Below are 20,645 nucleotides of genomic sequence, written 5' to 3' on the forward strand. Positions count from 1 at the left end.
GGGTTGAGTTTAGGGAAAAATTACTTTCTTTTGGTTACAAGAGAATAAAGAACAGTGAGAGTCGTATTTCTGATCTGCCACAGTGAGCCTCTGCACTAGTGGCAGAGTGTTCTGATGGACTTCATTTTTATAATTCCAGGGCTTCCGTAGAATTCAAGTTTATGTCAAACATGAATTGGCATTGCCAAAAGTATTGCTGTTTGCAGTTGTTTATTGTATTTTACATTTAGGAGAGGTGGTGTAGAGGTGTGGTGGTGGTTGGGCTATGGGGGTGTTAGGAGTGTGGAAGGGTATTAAGGAGTGTTTGGTGGTGGAGGGGGCTGAGGGTGTGGTGGCGATGGGGTGTGATGTTGTGGAGTGAGGCATAGGGGTGTGGTGGGGTGAGTTAAGGGTGTTGGGTGATAGCATGCAGTCGGGCTGTGGTGGTATGCAGGTGTGATGGTGTTGTGGAATGGGGGTGTGGTGGTGTGCAGTGGTGGTGTGAAGTGGGGGTGTGGTGGGATGGAATGGCGGCATGTAGTGCTGTAGCAGTGTGGTGATATGGAATCGTGTGGTGTTGAATGTGTGTATGGTGTAGCTGTGCGGAGGTGTGATCGTGGTGTGGAGTAGGTGGTTCAGGGTTGTGCTGGTGTTAAGTGGTGGTGGTGGTGGTGGTCCAGAGTGGGAAAGTAGGGCGTAGTGTTGTGATGGTATGAAATGGTGTGGTATAGTGTTTAGGAGGACTTTGCAGAGCAGGATATCCCCACCTCACGGCTTGCAACCCTACCCCACTACCTCCATATTGCCTGGCCATGTGTGTATGCATCAGCACCCTCTCATTGTTGTATGCTTGCATGTGTTTTGATTGTCTTTCTAAGAGAATATGGGATTGCTTGTTTAAAGCAAGCACACATGTAAAAACTTAACGATGGGTGATGCGTCAGGAGTAGAGTAGCTGGAGATGCACACGGAGCTGAGTAGCAACACAGGTAGAATCCCTGTGTACCAAGGCAAAAATAAAGCATGTGATTTGAAAGGCAACTCGGGATTCGCCTAATTAATGCAAAATCCTTATACATTTCCTTAATTGGCAGAAGATCACTCAAATTAACAAATTGTGCTTTTTCGGTTTCAAGCCGCTGGTTGCCATGCCAACCAGATATTCTTTTTTTCCAGCACCTCTTTTCGCTATCTTCTGTGTAGCAAAGGTTTGGCACTATAAGATGAGTTATGACAACAAAATGCACCAAAACCAAAAAAGGTCAAAAAAGGAACTTTCATTGTGTTATTCGTGATTGATGTGTGTCGTCGCTTCCTTATTATGCCAGTAGCGTGAGCAATCAGGACACTTAATTTCTGGAGATCATGTCCCTCTCATTTTCTTCAATCGTATATATGATAGAGTTTAAACCAAATTTGCCTTCAAAGGCAGTGTCTTTCTAAAGATCTGTGAATTATTGAGGCACAGTAAATATTTGCAAACCTGCCTAGAATGTGGCCTGGATATCTGCAATGCTGCCTTTCCAAAACATAGGCCGGTCCTAGAGCAGTGGCCCTCCCAGGTGGAGGGGGGGGCAGAAGTATGTCAAGGGAGGGCCCCAGACTAAGATTACTGTTTTAATATAAATAAGGATTAAGGTGACTGCTTTTAATAGAGAATATAAGCAGTAGACAATCTGTTTTTATTATAAAGAGCCTGCCTCTTCACCGCCCCCCGCCCCCATAACCCTTTGGGCCCCTAGTGGGGGGAGTTGGGGACTCAGTATGAACAAGTTTGAATACCACTGTCCTAACGTGTCAGTTAACGAAACACATCATCTACATGGAAGCGCCACCATTATGCTCCATTGCTGGGATTTACACGACACACTGCTGCCATTTGCCTGGTCACCAGGTGCACTGGCGACCAGGCAAATGGCCATCCTCACCCCGGTGGGTATAGTATCGTCCAGGTGTTGTGAGTTACATGGCAGCTCAGCAAAGCCTATGAAGGCTACAGGCTAATCCACAAAGAATCCCTTTTTCCTGTGCAAGTTACAACCGGTGTAAATTACTCTGAAGTGTGCTTGTAACATACACCTCAGAACAGCATTCACATAGAAATCTGGTGTAACCTACTGATGTCAGAAAACAATTGTGCTGGATTCGTGAAATAAGGCCAACTTTGGTGGCCTGACATGGAGTAACTTGCTCTGCAGTATCGTTTATCATGTCAACTAGGAACAAAAGTAACAGTGTACGTAAAACGTATGTCAGCTTTTTTCTCTCATTCCAAAATGTTATCTACCACTGAGCCCTTCCTTTTCTACAAATGGCCACTGCTGCTGAGAGCGTGCTCCTGTTCCACTGGACCTCTCCACTGCCTCCTCCATAATTGGTGCCAATGCACTGCCTTTTCGCCCATTAAGGGTGAGCTGGCACTGATTTTGACTTTTTTGGAATGCGCATTAAGTTACAGGTTTGTGGCAGTGTATCTCGTGGCCATTCAGACACCCATTAACAACCACATCCCCCCCCCCCCTCTAGGGGAGGAATGATAGCTCGGGGCAACACGTTTGTCTTGTAAAACCATTGTCTGGTATTAAGCGTGTTATAAATGAACAATAAATAATAAATAAATAATAAGCCTGTGGGAACAATAGCTTTGTCCGGTCTTGGAATGCAATTCTAACAATAGATCAGGAATCCTGAATTTGTCCTTTTGTGAATTCAGAGGGAGTTACTCATTACTAAGTTACTGTTTTTTCCAGGAGTAAATATGTCTTACTCCTGGAAAAAGCTTTGTAAATTGATCTATTAAGAGTTTAAAAAAACATGCTGTTTTTGCTGAGGTTTAACCTCTTTTTGCCCCCTTCCTCCTTCTGTTTTCTAATGTAATGTAATTTGATTTCTAATATTGCTTTGATTGGTGATTCTGTATAGAAATAACCGTACTTCAAATATATGCATGAAAAGGAAGATACTTCCATCAAATTCTGATTTGCATCAATGCCAGACATTGCCATTAAATACTAGATACTCTCATCACTTGCCAGGTATTGTCACCAAATGCCAGGAGCTCACATTATATGCCAGATATTTTTATGAAATGCCGGGCAATAAGTTCTATGCCAAAATTGCATCATTACAAGCATTCCCATCAAGGCCAGATACTCTCAATCATATGTCAGGTTTTGCCATCGGATGTAGATACCCACTGTAAAGACTCGCTGTGATTTCACTATAAGGTAGTGGTACACAAGGCCAGTAACTTCTACCTTCATCGGTCACTGAGGGTTTTATTATAGGACCTCAGTGGCCATAGAAACATCCACAGGTCAGGACATTGTTTTGGATCTCCGATTGCTACTACATTTCATGTAAGCTGTGGGGCCCCAGCTGTAATACCACTGTCATTGCAAAATTAAATCTTGTGTGATTTTCAAATATCGCAACATGAGATCTCCAAGTCCCACTGGCCATTTTCGTCCACATCTAATATACATTTTAGCTGTACACTAGACCATAGGCTATGTTTTGAATTTAGCTGGATATCTGAACTTACCGCTGCTATTAAACTTAGCGAGATATTTTAGTTAGCCACTGCTTTACATTTTAGTTGGACATCTGAGCTACTTAAATTAGTGAGACATCGGTGTTAGCCATTTTAGCTGTACATTAGAATATAGCTTTCATTTGAATCTTGGCTGAATATCCGAGCTAGCCACTGCTTTAAATTTCAGATGGATATTTGAGCTAGCCACTGCTAGAAGTTAGACAATGTATTCAATCTAGGTGAATTTGAGTATAGCCAATGTATTGAATCTAGGCGAATTTTAGAGTGTAGCCACTGTATTATATTAGGTGCATTTTCAATAGCCAATGTGCAGAATGTATCTGCGCTTTGAATTCCCCCCCTTCTAAATTCGGCTGCATCTAAGCAACAAAGAAACCAGCCAGGGCACACGGGTACATATCGCATTCTATGCTTATGGAAGATGGCCAAAGGCACTGCCACCCAATCGCATGCATCGGCCATCATAAACTACTCTAAGACACTTTGTACAACACCTCTACCATAAAAATGCAGCTATCCCTCACAATAGAAATTCGGTCTAGCTGCACACATAATGATTCTCCTGCTCTCGCATACTCCCCGACTACCTCTCAGCACCCATCCACATGCCTGCTCGACATGGGTGGCTAGCAGGGAGTTGGCCGCCCCGACCTACCTTTGTTTTGGCTTAAAATGCACACACACTTTCTAATCTCCACTGATGAATTTCCGATACCAGTTGTATGCATGTATCCTGTTGAAGCTGCTGTCTAGACCCCTGTTGACATCCTTTTAAATATTCAGCTAAAATGCACTTAGTTCCACCGTAAACATGAGTCTTGCAAGGCAAACATTTCATCCAAATGGCGTCCATTGCGCAGAGCAAACAGATTAATATGATGTTGAAAGTTTAAACTTTAACACATTAACACAAAACACAGACAAACCTGCTACAGAGCAAGACACTGTACATTAAAAATATGGATTTATGTACTGGACTGTATTCAGTAACTTTCTAAATCGCAAGTCAGAAACATGAACTAAAGTGCGAGTTGGACTTTCTCGGTAGAGATCCAAGCATTTTGTGGAGATGGCATGTCAGGTTTAATATGCGGACATGCGTAAATTGTTCAAATGCATTTCTTGGTAGGTTTTAGACCCGAGAACAACTATTACCATAGAGGTTTAGCCAGTGAAACATATGGGTACTGGGGGCATGCGTTACCTGTTCTTCAGGTACTAAAACCTTGTTTACTACCCCACACTATCTTATGTGCTCTGGGGTACAATTAACTCAACTTTTATAAGGCTTTTGCTCAATACCGGAGACCATTCTCTAAGCGCCTAACCGGGATTTGAACCTGTGTTGCTCTGCATTGTCTTGCTTCCAAGACAAATGCCTTGTCCCTTAGCTATCCTTCTGGCCCACAATCTTGGGATATGATCCACACATTATCCCTTCAAGATTGATCGAATGGGCCTACTGCGTTGGTACACTGAGTATATTCGTGATGTATGCATTGTGATTTTACACTAGCTAGGAAGCAACGGTGCGTGGTATAACAAAGGCATAATTCAGTGATCTATGTTATGGTAGTAGGATGTACACCTTGCACCACTGCCATTTGCACAGTCTCTAGGCCCTCTAGCAGATACGCTCACAAATGGATGGATAGTCCATTAAGAGGACAGTTCCAGTCTTTGGAGAGAGAAGATGGACAGGGTTATCAGCAGGGGACGCAGGTTAGGGACGGGACAGTAGACCTGGTCTTGATGAATTTGTTGGTGGATCAGCAGCTGTGCTCGCTCAACCTATCTATATATGTGTGAGTTTCTCATGATAGCCCTTCCTAACTGCACTGTTGAGCCTCTAGCTTGAATTTTTCCAGAGGTGGCCAAGGGAACATGCCAAGTCCTTATTCAGGTATGAGGCGGATATCTAAGCTTAGATTATACAGTATTACTTTTGGATGTGATTGAATGCTTGCAGGACATGCAGGGACGTCATTTCACCAAAATGCCAGGGGTAGCGGAAGTGACATCATACGACCCTTGACCTCCGATGACATCACAGGAAGTGATGTCATTTGACCTCACGGTGAAGTGATATCACGGGAAGTGGTGGAACACGATCTTTCTCCCCTTGGCAAAACAGGAAGTGGTATCACATAGCATTGTTCCTAAGTACAGTACGAAACATATGGTTACAATATCACTATAATGTGATGTACATTTCATAAAAGAATGGATCGCCATGTGTATCGTTAAGATCAGTGTGTATAGGCCCATATTACCAAATTACTGTGAATGCAAGCAGACGTCCATTGTCAAATGGTAATGTGTTACATAAACGTACATAAAATATCACCCAACTTGTGTTGGTACTCATTTATCGACCTCAGAAGGATGAAAGGCTGAGTTGAGGTATTTAAGAACAGACTACATCAGTGACTCACCCCCTGAAGTGTGCCTGAAATGAACCTTTAATCAGTCCAGCAAGTATTGTATAGAATTTCAGAAAGACAAATTATTTGGTATTCCTATTTTTTCTTATTTAGGGTCATTGCTGCAAGTGTTAGACTTGTGGAAACTCTGTTCTTTTTTTTTTCTTTTTCTTTTTTTATAAGAGGCCTGAACAAGAAAGCCAGCCACTCCAGAAGCAAAGAGACGCATGGTGCTGGCCACAGTCCAGGAGCTTGCCTTTGAAGAAGAAAAAAATAATTTATTTTTCGTTTTTTTTGTAGGGGTAGCAAGAGAGACTATAGGGGAGCAAGGGAGACCTCAGCGGTTGCAGTTGCAACTCCTGGCGACCCCTAAATGACGTCACTGAGGACATAAATCTGCCAAAGCCGTTTGTGTGGAGGTTCACAGGACTACATACAGCTTCATAGCAAAATATACAAGGTTTATGAGCAAGATATGCAAAATAAGTCCCCATTATAAAAGATAACTTTACACCTTGCTGTGGACAAGGAAATAAGTTTGGTCTCTTCAATAGGGGAGGATGGGACTGGCATAAGCATGCGTGTGAGTGCACACACATTCTCTCTCTCTCTCGCTCCCTCCCTCTTTCTCTGCTTTCTCTTTTTTCTTCCCTTCCTGTTTCTTTGTCTCTCTTTCTATCCCTTTCTTGCTCTCTCTTTGGAAGTTTTATGCTCCAATCTTGCACATGACCTCCACTTAAAACCCTTCACACAACGAAATGTAGGCGTGCAAAAGTTGTCATGGTTTTGGTGGTACTTTTTTGACTCCATTGCTTCCAGAATTCAGCAGAGGCACTGGGGGAGGATGGGTCAGTAAAGGGAGGGAGGACTTTTGCTTGTGGCATGCCTCATGCGAATGCCCTCTGCTGGCAGTGGGGCTCAAATAAAAGCATGCTCCAAGGTGGAGCAAGGGCTCTGTACATTGATATCTGACGTGATAACTGACCGTGCTTGAATGGATTGTAGGTCATTAGACTTTGTCACCAGAGATCTTTAGTGACGTGTGTTACATTGACACATGCAACTATGTGAGATACATATGGGTCATTTGTTAAGACCTGGTAACAAATTATAGGGACCCATATTGCACTGTGGTGATGAAGGTTGCATTGGTGTTCCAATTGAGGCAAAGGTACCTTGATATAAGATTTACAGTTGTCGCCGCGTCTAACTGTTGGTGCAAGATTCCACAGGACCAGTGTAATTCCATGGACCATAGTGGCAATGGAGTTAATTATCATTGGACAGGTCTGAACTAAGTTAAACAATTGTGAATTATTTTAAAGTTTAGCAATGAGCTACCTAATTGAGCTGATGAAACATCATGTGCAACTCATATGTATACAGACAATATTCAAAGTGATATGAACGACACCAGTTTTGTTAAAAATGTACATTTATGAAATCCATAAAGCTAGGATTTACCTGAAAAGTTTTACAATACCTGTTGCAAAAAGTGAGAAACCGACAAGACAGAATACAGTGCAGAAAACATCTAGTGATGTTTCAGGCTGTGCTGAAGAAGAATCCATGACATTCGCGATGTTGGGATTTTAAATGTCCTCAAGAATGTGCCTGCTTAGAGTTCAGGAATTGGTTAGTATAGAGACTGTCAATATACAGAACGAGCGAGACAAACAGCTCAAGAGGAGGCACTGTGGCCGCCATTCTGGAATCCATGGGTAGGCTGCCCCTGCAATAAATGATTAATTCCTCTGATGGCTGACCACCAAATTCCAGAAGATCCATATACTGATCAACCAAAAACACTCTGCTGATTTACTATCACATTACCGCCACTAGTAAAATTATTGCCAGTGATCAATCAGTACCATCAGCAAAAACTACCCACTGAAAAATGACATCCAAAATCCAAGGCATAAAATAAGCAGTGTTGCATAGCAATTTGCTGTGCAATTCTGTAGGTTTGCTAATTAAATTAACACTTGTGTAGCAAAGTTAGCTAATTAAGTTACCCTGTTTAATAAAAGCACCACTCACCCTAAATTCCTCTCTGGCTCTCAAGGCTCTCACCACCCTCTTCTCTGTTCATTACAATTTCAAAGGGGCTAATGGAGAGAGAGTGCAATAGTAATCATAACCTTCCCTCTTAAGTGCCAGACGCCTGTGTGCGAGTGCTACGCAAGATTCTTTTCTTTTATGAACAATTGAAAACCAGAAGTAATCGGGATGATACATTTATTAAGCTAACTATATCCTCTTTGGCAAAGATATATTCTCTTTGGCAAAGACCAGTATGTGTAACTTTATTAAAAACAGTCATGCAATTCCATTCCTAATTATTTCAGTTGTTGCATAATGCATAACTACATATTGCTTATGCAAAACACTGTATTGTCTCCATGGTTTACAGTCAAGTTTAGGTTAGTGTATCTAAATATCATTTTGTCAACTAGATTTTTGTTGTTGTTGGGGAAAATGCATCTCATTGATGAGTGAACACTATTGGAAATGTACACACAGCCAACTGATTTTAATGGCAAATGTTGTTCTGTGGCCTGACCTGCTGGTTGCATTTATCTGTGCAACTGGTGCTAAAAGCTTGCGCGGTTTTATACCAGCTACCCCGAAATTGAGATGGCAAACTACAATATTTCACCTAGTTTCACCAGTTCTGTCTGCTACACCTAATACTCTGCTTTGTCTCCTACTTTCTTTTTTCTTACATAATGAATACACAAGAATATATAGATGTTTACGCAAAATAATGATCAATTGTTCCATCCAGACTGTACATCGACACATCTACTGCAATACCACACACTGCAGTTAGCCTTCAGAGCTCACTTCACTCTATGATTACGATTGCATTATATATTGGCACCTGCAGGAGAGAGCTGGCCAAACTGTTTTCAGAGTTTTTTTTATCAAATCTGTTTATTTTTGTGTCCATTCATATAGCCAACCTTTTACAGACACTCAGCCAGTGCTTGCAAATTCCACTCACCCACTTGCATAGTCCAATAGATTTTATGAAGGACGAGGGTAGTATAGGACACGGCTAGTATAGCTCAGTGGCAACATGCAAGCAAGATGACGCAGGGCAAACAAAGGTCAAATCCCAGGTCCACGCTTAGAAACCCCTTTGGTTGTAAGTGTGTTATAAAAAACCAATTATAATTATAATTAATTAGAATTACCATTTCCAGGGGATGTTTGAAACTATTATGTAACATTTACCTTTTTTCAGTAAATATCAAAGAACTTTCACTGTATATAGCTGCCTTCTGGGTAGAAGCAGTGTGCCAAACATAAAGTGGATTTGTGGTGACATGCACAATTTTATAGAAAGCGCATTTACATTTGTAACCTGCAGGTCTAGCGGAATTCTAAAGAATTTGTAATGCCTGATTCATCTCAATAACATCTTACTTCAGTGGCACACAAAAATACTGTATTGATGCTCATTTGATGTTTTGGATCCAAATAAATTCTGGTGGCATTAAACATATTAGTACAACATTGCTAATCAAATGGGTGTGTTTGCTAATGAAGAACATTTTAATTAGCAAACTCTGCTAATCAATTTTTGCAAACTTATTTACACCTTGAAAAACAGTGGTAACTCAAACTGAAAATAAATAAGACTTCCTCTGAGCACTTCTTAACCGTTAGTAGCTGCATCGATGTAAACTATGTGTGAAGTATTGTCACGGAAGTCACATGTAATCCTGAAGAGGTATTTTCTTTTTTGAGGTGTGCAGACCATAAACTTTATATCTGCTGATGGTATTCTACTGCTGGTAGAGTCCATCACTGCTAATCCGGCAGTATTTTATGTTCCACTTGTAATGCACCAGCTTATCAAATTTGGCAAATGTTATCTGTGTTGGAGTAGCACCTTGTCTACCTCAGAGCGGTATTTGACAGCAGCATTATTTTGAGAAAGCAGCCCTGGAAGATTGAAACGTGGTGGTTTCTTTCACTCACACTGTTAATTGTATATTCTTCCTGCAGAAATACCTATTATTCCAGCGGGCAGCTTTCTTCTCCTGGCTCTTCGGAATTCATGAGGCTTAACAAGAGCAGTGGGAGTGCAGAGTTGTATCGACAGTTGTACTACAGGTACAGTGCTGCGTATCCTCCTTTTCTTTTCAAATTCTTATATCAGCTACTTGAGATGTATTGCAGGTCCACCCCAGGTAGTATCTGGCAATTTTCTGGCTTCTTCGGGTAGACTAGAATAGCAATGGATTTGACTTCTGTTGTGACTGGATCCAGTGGTACCTTAATGAACCATGTTCTTTACTTGTGGACTACCAAATACATTAATGTAGTTTTAAAACATGATCTTTAAAAAATATTAAATGTGGGTGGTTTAGGGGAGTGCTGATGAGGTGTGAATGGAATAAATGGAGTGCCCTGTCTAAACTTGATGTGCATGGTAAAGAGTGTCTGCTTATTTACCTACGGGGGGGTCATTTTGTTACAGGGTCCTTGGGCACTTGTAAGTGTGCATATCTTCATATTGTTTCATTATCTTTGTGTGTATATTAGTTTTGTATCAGGGTCCGTGTTTGGATAGCGTGTGTTACTTTATTTTTTATAACGCGCCACATTACCCGCAGGCCTCACGACGCACAGAGAACGATAACATACAAACAACAAAAAGGAAGTCACAAAGCAGGATGACTAAACAGTCTAGAGTATTACCTCATATTACCTCATGATAAGGAGAGATAATCTACTCCTTCATCAAAGAGATGTGTCTTTAATGAGAGTCAGACTCATCACGAGTTTGGCGTAACCCTTAAATCCGGTGGTAGCACTGTTACCGCCGGATTTAAGGGTCCGCCAAATCAGGGCTTTGGCTGATTTTCCCCCAGCTCTTAGCTGGGGGGGAATCCGGCGAAATTTCACGCTCATACCGCCGGCGGGAAATCCGCCAGACCAGGCGGAAGGTGTTACTGGAGTGTAAAGCTCTTTTGGGCTCGTATTGCTCCAGACATTCTTTAAAGAAGAAAGGGCTGTACTATAAAGGCACTTATGAGTCAGGATGTTGGTTTTGAATTGGACTCTGGCTACTACAGGGAGCCAGTGAAGACCCTTCCTGTGATTAGACACATGCTCTCCCCTAGGGATGTTTTTAATTATCCAGGATCTTAAGTAGGAAAGGCACTTTGGTGATTGACTGTCCTATAACTACTGGCAGTCGCAGGGTCTAGGTCCTCCTTTTTCAGTAGTGGGGTGATCCAGGCCTCCTTCAGTGCAGCTGGGACACAATATTCAGTGAACGAGGCATTGATGATTCTAGTAATCCAAGCTATTGGGGAAACAGATTCATTTATCACAGAGGCTGGGCAGATGTCACCCAGGCAGAATTTGGGGTTCATGCCAGTCAACAATGACTGATCCTTCAAAAACGGTTGATTAAACAATTTTACTGGTTGTTGGTCATTTAAAGAGCAATCCAGACTCAATTGATGATCTTTGATAGTTTTCTGGTGGCCCAATACTTTTTTAATCAGTTTGTACTGTATCTCTTGCCACCAAGAGTTATTTGTAATGATTGTAGGTCTACCATTTTTCATTCTAGCTCTCAAAGGATGATAAAGAGCTCCCCTGAGTAGGATTGAGCCTCACAGATTCTGGAATTGTAGCTGGCGTGTTTGGCTGCCAGGATGGCTCGCCTACATATGGCCACATATTTCTTTTATTCACGCAATGTATTGGTGCATGGTTTTTTCCACCAGAGCCCTACCCAAGATCGCTTCTGTTTCCTTACGTCAATGATCTCTGTGCTAAGCCACGTGTCTTCTTGCTGATATGTTTTATGGTGTTTTCCCGCACAGGGACCAGGAGGTCAACTGTCTCACTAATCACCTGTTGGAAAGCTGATACCAACCAACCGACATCGCCAGAAAGTGGCACATGCGAAAGATATGGAATGGCAAGGTCTGCCAGGGCCTCAGGAGTAACCCTCTCAAGATTCTAACCATTTTGGTTCATTTAGTCGGTTTAGGTGGTTACAGCAGACTTTCTGGTAGTGATAGCTCAAAAGAGATTATATAATGGTCTGACCAAGGACATATTTCGACCACCAAAGAAGACATTTTGGAGTTGAATGTCAGGACATAGTCAAGAATATTACAGCCCTTGTGGGTGGCAGTCTTAATATTCTGGCTGAAGACTAACGCTTTAAGGGCGTAGATAACGATCATGGCATCGGAATCTTGATTGTTTTCAGCCCATAAATTAAAATCCCCCATTATCAGCAGCTGGGAGGAGGATTTTAGTATTTTATTACATCACTGATTGCTCTTCAAAGTGGGGCGTTATGTGGAGGTTTGAACAAGATCAAAAGGCTAACAGACGTATGGAGTCCAAACTAAGTTTCACAAGGAGAGCCTCATAATTGTCTGGTGCAAGCACCTTGAAGGTATGTACACTGAGAGCATTTTTAAAGAAGAAAGCCACCCCCCGCCCCCCACCTCCTCTGGCACCTGCCCGAGTAGCCCTGAGTAGATTACAGCCCTCCGGGCTAGTGTGGGCCGATGTGTGAGTGGCCGCCTCATACAGTAACTGAAAAAAGGTCTAGGCTAGAGTCGACAATAAGGTCAAGAAGCTCTACTGCGTGTTGCACAAGGGAGCGCGTGTTCAGCAGCGCAATCTTCAGGGTAGCTGAATTCGAGAGTGTGTAGTAGGCAAGGATTCAGGTCCTAGATAGAGTGGCAGAACTACGGGAGGTGACATATGGCTGTGATTAGAATCGGCCAATGAATAAGTGGTGTCAGGGGCCAAAGACGAGACTTCGTCATATCCTACAGTGGATAAAGGATACGAGACAGGGCATACTGGGGGAGTGATATAGACTTAGATGGCTCCAAGCACTGTGCAGGGCTTGGCCCTGTAGTATAGGGCTCACCATTAATGGGGGTCAGGGAGTCCGAGTCCAAAGGACGAGGACAAATAAGAACTTTGGGCAAAGGCAACAGACTGATACAGGTAGCTTCAGTTGGTGGGGATGCTACAATCGAGTCCTCTGGCCTTCCCCTCGGTCTGTTTGAGAACACATTATTGGAGCGCTGGGCCGGCCAGGATAAAGAATGTCCTTGCGTGGTCATTGAGCCAGAACAATCACTGAAGTTCATAGCCGGGGTGTCAAGCTAAAATCTCTACCTGTCCTGAAGAGATCCCTGATCCCAAACAGGATCCCGCAGCATCTGTAGCCTGCGTGATTATAACGGGGAAAACAACGTTTCCTGATCACACAAGAGGAGCCCAATAATAGCCAGGGCTCGAGGCAGTACCGATGCTCGAGCGGGGTAAACAGTAGTCCAATAACTCAGAATGATGAAAACCACAAACGGTGTGTATATATAGGGAGCAGCCAAAGCGACCCAAGAGTGAACCAGCGCAAACCGACGAGAACCGCCAGCGCCGACGTGCCTGAACGCAAAATATATACCTAGTCACATGGAACATGTAGTTCAGCAGATTTGGCAGTTAGAGATTAGGCAAAAGGAAAACTTCATGAAAGAGCACGTTGGTCAAAGCCCCAAAGGTTTCAATTATCACACTACAATACAGAAGAAAAATACTGAAGGAAACTAGACACATAGACTGCCAATAGTGAAAGTGACCTAATAATAAGCCCACATGAAAATAAACTCTATAGTGGCCCTTCACTAAGCCACAAAATCATGTTTGTGGGCTTATTATTAGGTCACTTTCACTATTGGCAGTCTATGTGTCTAGTTTCCTTCAGTATTTTTCTTCTGTTCTAAGAAATTGACAATTAATTTTCTATTGCAGCTCGTTTTTTCACTAATTTTGAATTCACAGGTTGTCATATTTATTTGTTTTTTGCATTATATCTCTTACTGTTTACAAACTATTTATGCATACTTTTTTATAATATATTCGTGCATATTTTTTCTTGTGAAATAAATATTTTAAGAATCCTTTCACAAACTTGAGGCTTCCTCGATTGCTTTAAGAGAACCCTAAAATGTATGATATCGTAATGGTATGCTCAGAGAAATGACTTAAATTGAACCTATTGAGATTTGTATTTAAAGCAGTACGGACTTTCTTGTTATAGTACATTTGTAGTCCCTTTCCCTACTGCTTCTGGGACATTTCCCCCACTTTTTTGTGTTTACGTATCTGTGTAACCAAAAATACAGGATGGTTTATTCCATAAGTGCATGTCCAAAATAGTTACATTTGACCTCACTTTTTAATTGTTTGTAATGCAGTAAAGCTGTGCGGGTGCTCAATGGTTGCATAGTTTAACGCTCAGTTCATGCAATATTTAACTTACTTTTTTATGTAAAAAATGTACCAATAACGCAGTGTGTTTTTTTTTTTTTTACAGTAAAACCTGTCCCTCCAAAAACGTTGTCTCTCTGCGATGCATAAGTAAGTATTTTCTCAGCAGACTCAGTAAATGAATGGAAGGGCTTAGTCATGTCAGAAGCTAGATCTCCTATGTATTCGGTGCAGGAACAGTGACGCTGCACAGCCGTACGACAAAGTCACCAATTCTGTTCTTTTGCCCTTTTCCTTCGTTCCCCAAGGTTTACATCGCCCCCCAACCACCCCAGCAGAGGAAATAAAAGTGTTGAAATTGTATATCGCAGTGTACTAACTGCCCTGTTCTTCCCGCATCATGCAAGTAGTGTCAGAGTTGGGATTCACAGATCGTGAGGATCATCCGGTCTACCACTTATCAGCACCTCAGAGAGACACCGGTTCCAAGCTAAATGTTGCCCCCACCCTCCGTGTCTCTCACGGAAGCAGACACTAACTCACTAGATGGCCTCACTGCCGCTATGAGGGACAGAGACGTAGTCCATGAAGCTGCCAAGAGGGAGAGAGACATAGTCCATGAAGCTGCCCAGAGGGAGAGAGACGTAGTCCATGAAGCCGCCAAGAGTGAGAGAGACCCAGTCCATGAAGCTGCCAAGAGGGAGAGAGACCCAGTCCATGAAGCCTACAAGAGGGAAAGAGAAACCCAGTCCATGAAGCCTACAAGAGGGAGAAAGAGAGACGTAGTCCATGAAGCCACCAAGAGGGAGAGAGACATAGTCCATGAAGCAAGCAAGAGGGAGAGCAACGTAGTCCGCAAAGCTGGCAAGAGGGAGAGAGACACAGTCAATGAAGCTGCCAAGAGAGGGAGAAACATAGTCCATGAAGCTAGAAGCCGCCAAGAGGGAGAGAGACATAGTCCATGAAGCTGCCAAGATGGAGTGAGATGCAGTCCATGAAGCCGCCAAGATGGAGAGAGACGTAGTCCATTAAGCCAGCCTGGCGTGTTTCCATTAAGGGAAAAACCCTGGATCCCAACCCACAGTTCTACCTGGGAAAGAGGATACAATATCTGAAGCTCCGAGCACCATGTAATACCTGACCGAGACTGACCTGTAAGTAAGGGGAGCTTTTGGCAGTTGTGGAGGATTAGCCATACTTCTCAGTCATTCATTTAGGGGGAGGTGTGGGGCACAGTCAGTATTAGTGGACACCCTCTATATCCTCAGAACATAGCTTCCTTACTAATGAAATTGAGGAAAGCTCCACCCTTGAAGAGGAACACATTGAAGAACCAGTGGGGAGTCACTCCAGGGGAAACTGCACCCTCTCAGTCCACCATTTTATGAAAGCAAACATCCTCCATCAGGGGCATGGGGTGGGGTTGAGGGACCCTGGAATAAATGACCTCCAGGGTGGCTCTAACCTGCATTCCCTGCCATAAGCCAGAGTCAACCTTTGAGGCCTGGTGTGCAGCCTTAACAGTGCAACTCTATCCCAGCTCAGAACCAGAAATGTTGTGCCAACCCAGATCTAAATTTAGTTTCCCTTAAGAGTCTGATGAGGAACGGATTTCTTCAGCATAGATCATACCAATATGGGGGAAATTCAGAGATTGACTAACCTGGAGGCTGAGGGATCCTAAGAACATCCATCCTCCATATGCACAGGAACTGCTATAGAGTAGAACCACCACCAACCATTTTAACTTTTCCCAGGGTTTCCAATCTTGTTAATGGGTAGCAGAGCTAAAGCTCCTGCATTATAGGGCATGACATTCTCGTACCCTTCCAAGATAGTTATGCTATTGGCTGAGATGAGGACGGAAACTCTAACCTCTTCTTGCTACGCCTTCAGTATTATTATTATTATGCTATTTATTAAGCACAGATCTAGCTTCGGGAAGCAACATAGCACTTTACAAGTCATGAGGGAATTACACAGTGAGGGAAGCAGATATACAAGGGAGCGGGGGCTAACTACCGGAAAGGGAGCAGGCTGGCAATTTGGCAGAAAGGGTTCTACAAGCAACCATGGGAGGAATCTTGAGGGAGCAGATCACCCAATCTCACGATAGGTGGGGAGTGCAGGATGTCTGGACCTAGGTGCTTGAGGGGGAGCCATTCATTGAAAAGGGAGGGTCTTTAACTGCTTCCTGAGATGTAGAAGTTAAGGGGTAAGTCTCATGTTGACTGGGAGAAGGTTCCAGAGTCTGGGGCGAAGACAGAGAAGGCCTGTCTTTTGCTTCTTTTTCCAGCCCGGCGGAGTTCAAGTCTGCACGTCTTCACTTGTAGTGGATTGTAGACCTTAGGAGATGTGGAGCTTATCAGCGAGGTAGCATGGGGTATGTGGGTGATGACCTTGTATATTGCTGTTGTGTTAAAAACAAGGCCTTTTACCCGCTTTCTAGGAAAGTTGAGTCTGGGTGTATTTCGCAGTGCGTGCATGTCAACTTCAACACCTTTTTTACGTGCTCTGTCTCTGCACACCATATTGTTGACTACTGTTGGCTACTGTTGGGCCTAGTGCTTTCTGCTGTGGCCACTGCCCCCCATGGCTGTTGATCTCTGTTGGCACCCTTCCTGTCCTATGTCCGTGCTGTTTCCTGTGGTGTGTTACCTGTGTGTGCTTCCTATGTGCCTCCTTCTGTGTGAACCCTCCCCCTCTGGTGCTTCCTGTGGTGCACGGCTCTGAGCTGTACTTCTTTTCCCTCTCTCACTCTCCCCTATTTCCTCCTTGCACCCTCTTTCGTGCTTTCAGTCTCTTTTATCTTCTCAAATTGCTTCTCTATCTCCTTTCCTAGCCCTCTCACTAAGTCTGGAAGGAAAATGTTCAAGAGGGATATCCTGGTCTCCAACCGAGGCCTCTCTATCACTGAAATCTACACCAGTGCGTCCTCCAGACTGACTCTCACCGACATCCTCTTTGTTGTTCCCTCTCCAGACCTATGGACCCCTCTTATGGTCTCTGTTCTCTCCCCTTTCTCCTCCTCTCTCATTAATGGTGGCACCCGGTGGCAGGTCCTCTTGGCATCCTTCCATTCCTCCAAGACCATCATCAATGTCTATCTAAATGGTACCATGATGGTCCAGGGCACTCAGCCCAATTTCCTCCTCCTTGATAGGCGTCTCCCATGTCTTATCAACTTCCTCCCTTCTCCAGCTACCCTTCTAACAGCTCTCTGAATCTTCTGCCACATCCTTCCTCATCTGCTGCCTCTCTGGCACCTATGCCACCTCCGTCTACTGCCTCTGCCCACTCACGGGCCCTTCAACCACCTCCACTGGGTTTACCTCACTCCTGTACCCCCGCCCTGGAAGTCTTTTGCTTTCACTGAGACATGGTTCACGGCCAGCTCTCTAACAGAATTTGACACGTTCCTCCCGAGGGGTACAAGATCCTCTCCAAGCCCTGAACCAACCAGCCCTGAGGTGGAGTGGCCCTGATCTTTCCGGAGTGGGTCCCTGCTTCTCTCATTCCTACACTGGCCTACTCCTCCTTTGAATGTCTGGTTTTCAGGCTTTCTATCTCTCCTGACCTCTCTCTGACTGTGGCCACCATCTACAGGCCAGCTAACCAGGTCAGCCGCTGCCTCTCAAAATGAGCTGACCACTCTTCTTCTCTCCTTGCCTCAACCTCTCAGCTTCTCTTTGGAGACCTCAACATCTACCTAGATGCCTCAAAACCCTCCACTGAGCTCTTCCGCAACCTTTGCGACTCTCTCTCTATCACTTTCCATTCTACCCTCTGGTCTGACACAGTCTGCCAGACACACTTTGGACATTCCCATCTACTCAAACATCCCCTCTCTAACCCTCTCACCACTCCTCCCTCTTGGACAACCACTTTCTGCTCTCCTCTCACCTGAAACTTCTTGTCCCTTGAGCAAAGCCAAAACCAGCACTGTCACCCTCCTTCTGGGTCACTCGGCCCTTGAAGCTCCTCCTACTCCTGCGGCTGACTCACACTCTGACACAGCCCTCTCTAACCTGCATCTTTCTATCTGCAACACTCTGGACATCCTTCCCCCTGTCATGAGAATCCATCTGAAGCCTGCCTCCAAGTGCAACTCTAGTATGACTTTGACCTTGCCGCCCTGAAACGCAATGTCATGATGCCTACCCCCGGAGCACCAGGCCAGGCCCAGCACCCCCGGGAGCAGGCATCATGCCCCTGGGTAAAAGCCCAGCGGCCCCTTATAGGGGCTCTTTGGACTCTGTCCTGGCGCCTTTGGCGCCATGTTCATGTTGGACATCAGTCCTGGCGCCATAGGAGCCAGGCTCATAAAGGAAAGTGTTTGGTGCACTTACCTGATGCAGACCATGCTGCATACTCACCTGATGCAGACCATGCTGCATGAAGACCCAAGCCAAATGAGGTTTAGGAGGGACTATTTTATTGAAGGGACTATTTTGTTACTTGGGTGGGGCTGTGGAAGAATACTTACCTAGGACTTCTTCCAAGGCTATTTAAGCCACGCCCGGACAGCCACACGTGCTTCGCGTTGTTCTGCATCCCAGCAGCTGAACGCTCACCGTGTCTGCTCCTGCACCTGGACTCCAGCCACGCCCGCCTCGAACCTGGAACACCTGTAAGGAAAGAAGAGAAGAGAAAGGTGAAAACCAAGAACTTATTCAAACTTCTTACCTGCATCCGGAATCTTCACGCCAGCATTCTTGAAGAAAGACTTCCATTTAAAAGCATCGCGTTGCTTGCTGCAGCGCCGCGCTTCACTCACCTGTCCTCGAGACATCTCCCGGCTCCATCGCGGCTGTCAGCACCGGTCGCCACATCTCTGCACCTACGGGAGAGAAGAAGAGACAAAAGGTGAGCAGAGGGAACACAGGAGGAAAGCCGAATTTTCAGCCATAATACTTACCGGCTTTTCTTGGTGAACCATTCCACATTTCGGGTCGGCGCCGCTTCGTTGGCAGGTACCGCACCCTGGCCCCTATGGGGAAAGGACAAAAGACATTACTGGGGAATTATAAAGACATTTAGAGGGGTCGCCCTCATCACTAACTCATCGGCAATTTAACCCCTCAACGCATCGCCTTCGTTCTGCACCTGAAATAAAGGACAGATCACAGGTTAGGAAGACAACATAAAAAGAGGTTCACACTTGAACTTTTGAATCTTCATACTTACGGCGTATCGCTCAGAAAAGTCAAGTGGATTTTGCCAGCGCCATTCTGAAAACCAGTGAAGTAACTGGACGAACGCGCGCCCCTGCACCAGAAGCAGGATGGAGAGTTCATCCTTCCAAACCATAAGGTGAGCTTAAACCGGGGGTTTTGGAGGAAGTCAGAGAAGAACAAAGGGGGAAATGGGGGAGCAAGCACACTATTCTGCAGACAGTTAATCCCCTTTCTCATCTGCAGAAGGATATTCCTACGGGCCAGACAAGCAAGATTTGGGGGTCCTGTTTAATTGGTGGTCCGAGTTCTGCGCATCACGCTTGAAGAGGCCACAGCAACCCAGACTAGACCAGCGCCTCCGTGGGAGCCAGGTGAGCGTTACACGCAAGTGCAGGATGGCTGAGAGGGAGTGGAGCGCTTTGGGTGCATCTTCTGACAAACTGGCCTGCTACATGCTCCAAAGGCAATACGGATTCTGTCCTCTCCAAAAAGAGGGTCCATATCCAAGCCTGTGTCTCTACGGCCTCTAACAACATTGCCAAACTCTTTAAAATATGTTAGGAGCTGGCCAATCCTACTGCAGTCTTCACCTCTCCTGTTCCCTCCCAGGCCATCTGTACAGCTCTAGCTTTTAATTTCACTACTAAAATTCAGGACATCCTGTCCTCGCTTTCCTCTTCGTCTCCCTCTACCTCTCTCAGGCCCCCTTTGGCCACCACTCCTTCTCCTCTTTCTTTATCCTTCTTCTCTCTGACAACACCTCATGATGTTTCTAGACAAGTCCGATCTATGAAAGTATCATCCAAACAGGTGCTCCCCTGGTCTACCAGAACGATCAAGGATCACATTGCCACTCTCTCTCCAGCCTTGGCTGATTTCTACAATCACTCTTTCACCACTGGATCTTTCCACTCTCTCATCAAGCACTCCCTTGTGTATCTCCTCCCAAAAAAACCTTCTGCCAATCCTACCTGTCCGGCAAATTATCGCCCAATTTCTATCACTGCTTTCCTGGGCAAACGCTTGGATAAACTGGCCATCTCCCAGCTAACTCTCCACACTGAATCTGTTGGTTGTCACCATGACCATTAGTCTGGCTTCAGAGCTGCCAGAGGCACGGGAACTGCTCTCCTGAACACCTGTGAATATTTTCTCTCTAATCTTGACTCCAGCTCTCCCTCTATCCTCATCCTCCATGACCTCTCCTCTGCTTTCGACACGTTCAATCATGCCACT

The 20,645-nt window shown here is 44.6% G+C and overlaps 1 protein-coding gene across 4 annotated transcripts in view; it reads left to right on the forward strand.

Annotated features, from left to right (window-relative positions):
• The window catches only part of TMPRSS2 (transmembrane serine protease 2), a 499,201-nt gene that overhangs the window by 320,330 nt on the left and 158,226 nt on the right, over nt 1–20,645 (forward strand). For all 4 annotated transcript variants that reach the window (XM_069636039.1, XM_069636041.1, XM_069636038.1 and 1 more), the window contains 2 exons: nt 9,976–10,083; nt 14,339–14,382. In XM_069636039.1, coding sequence (XP_069492140.1) covers nt 9,976–10,083; nt 14,339–14,382 — 152 coding nt within the window. The remainder of the gene's footprint in view (nt 1–9,975; nt 10,084–14,338; nt 14,383–20,645) is intronic.

Source organism: Ambystoma mexicanum, chromosome 7p, assembly GCF_040938575.1.
Source record: "Ambystoma mexicanum isolate Mex_15411 chromosome 7p, UKY_AmexF1_1, whole genome shotgun sequence".
NCBI classification, from domain to species: Eukaryota; Metazoa; Chordata; class Amphibia; order Caudata; family Ambystomatidae; genus Ambystoma; species Ambystoma mexicanum.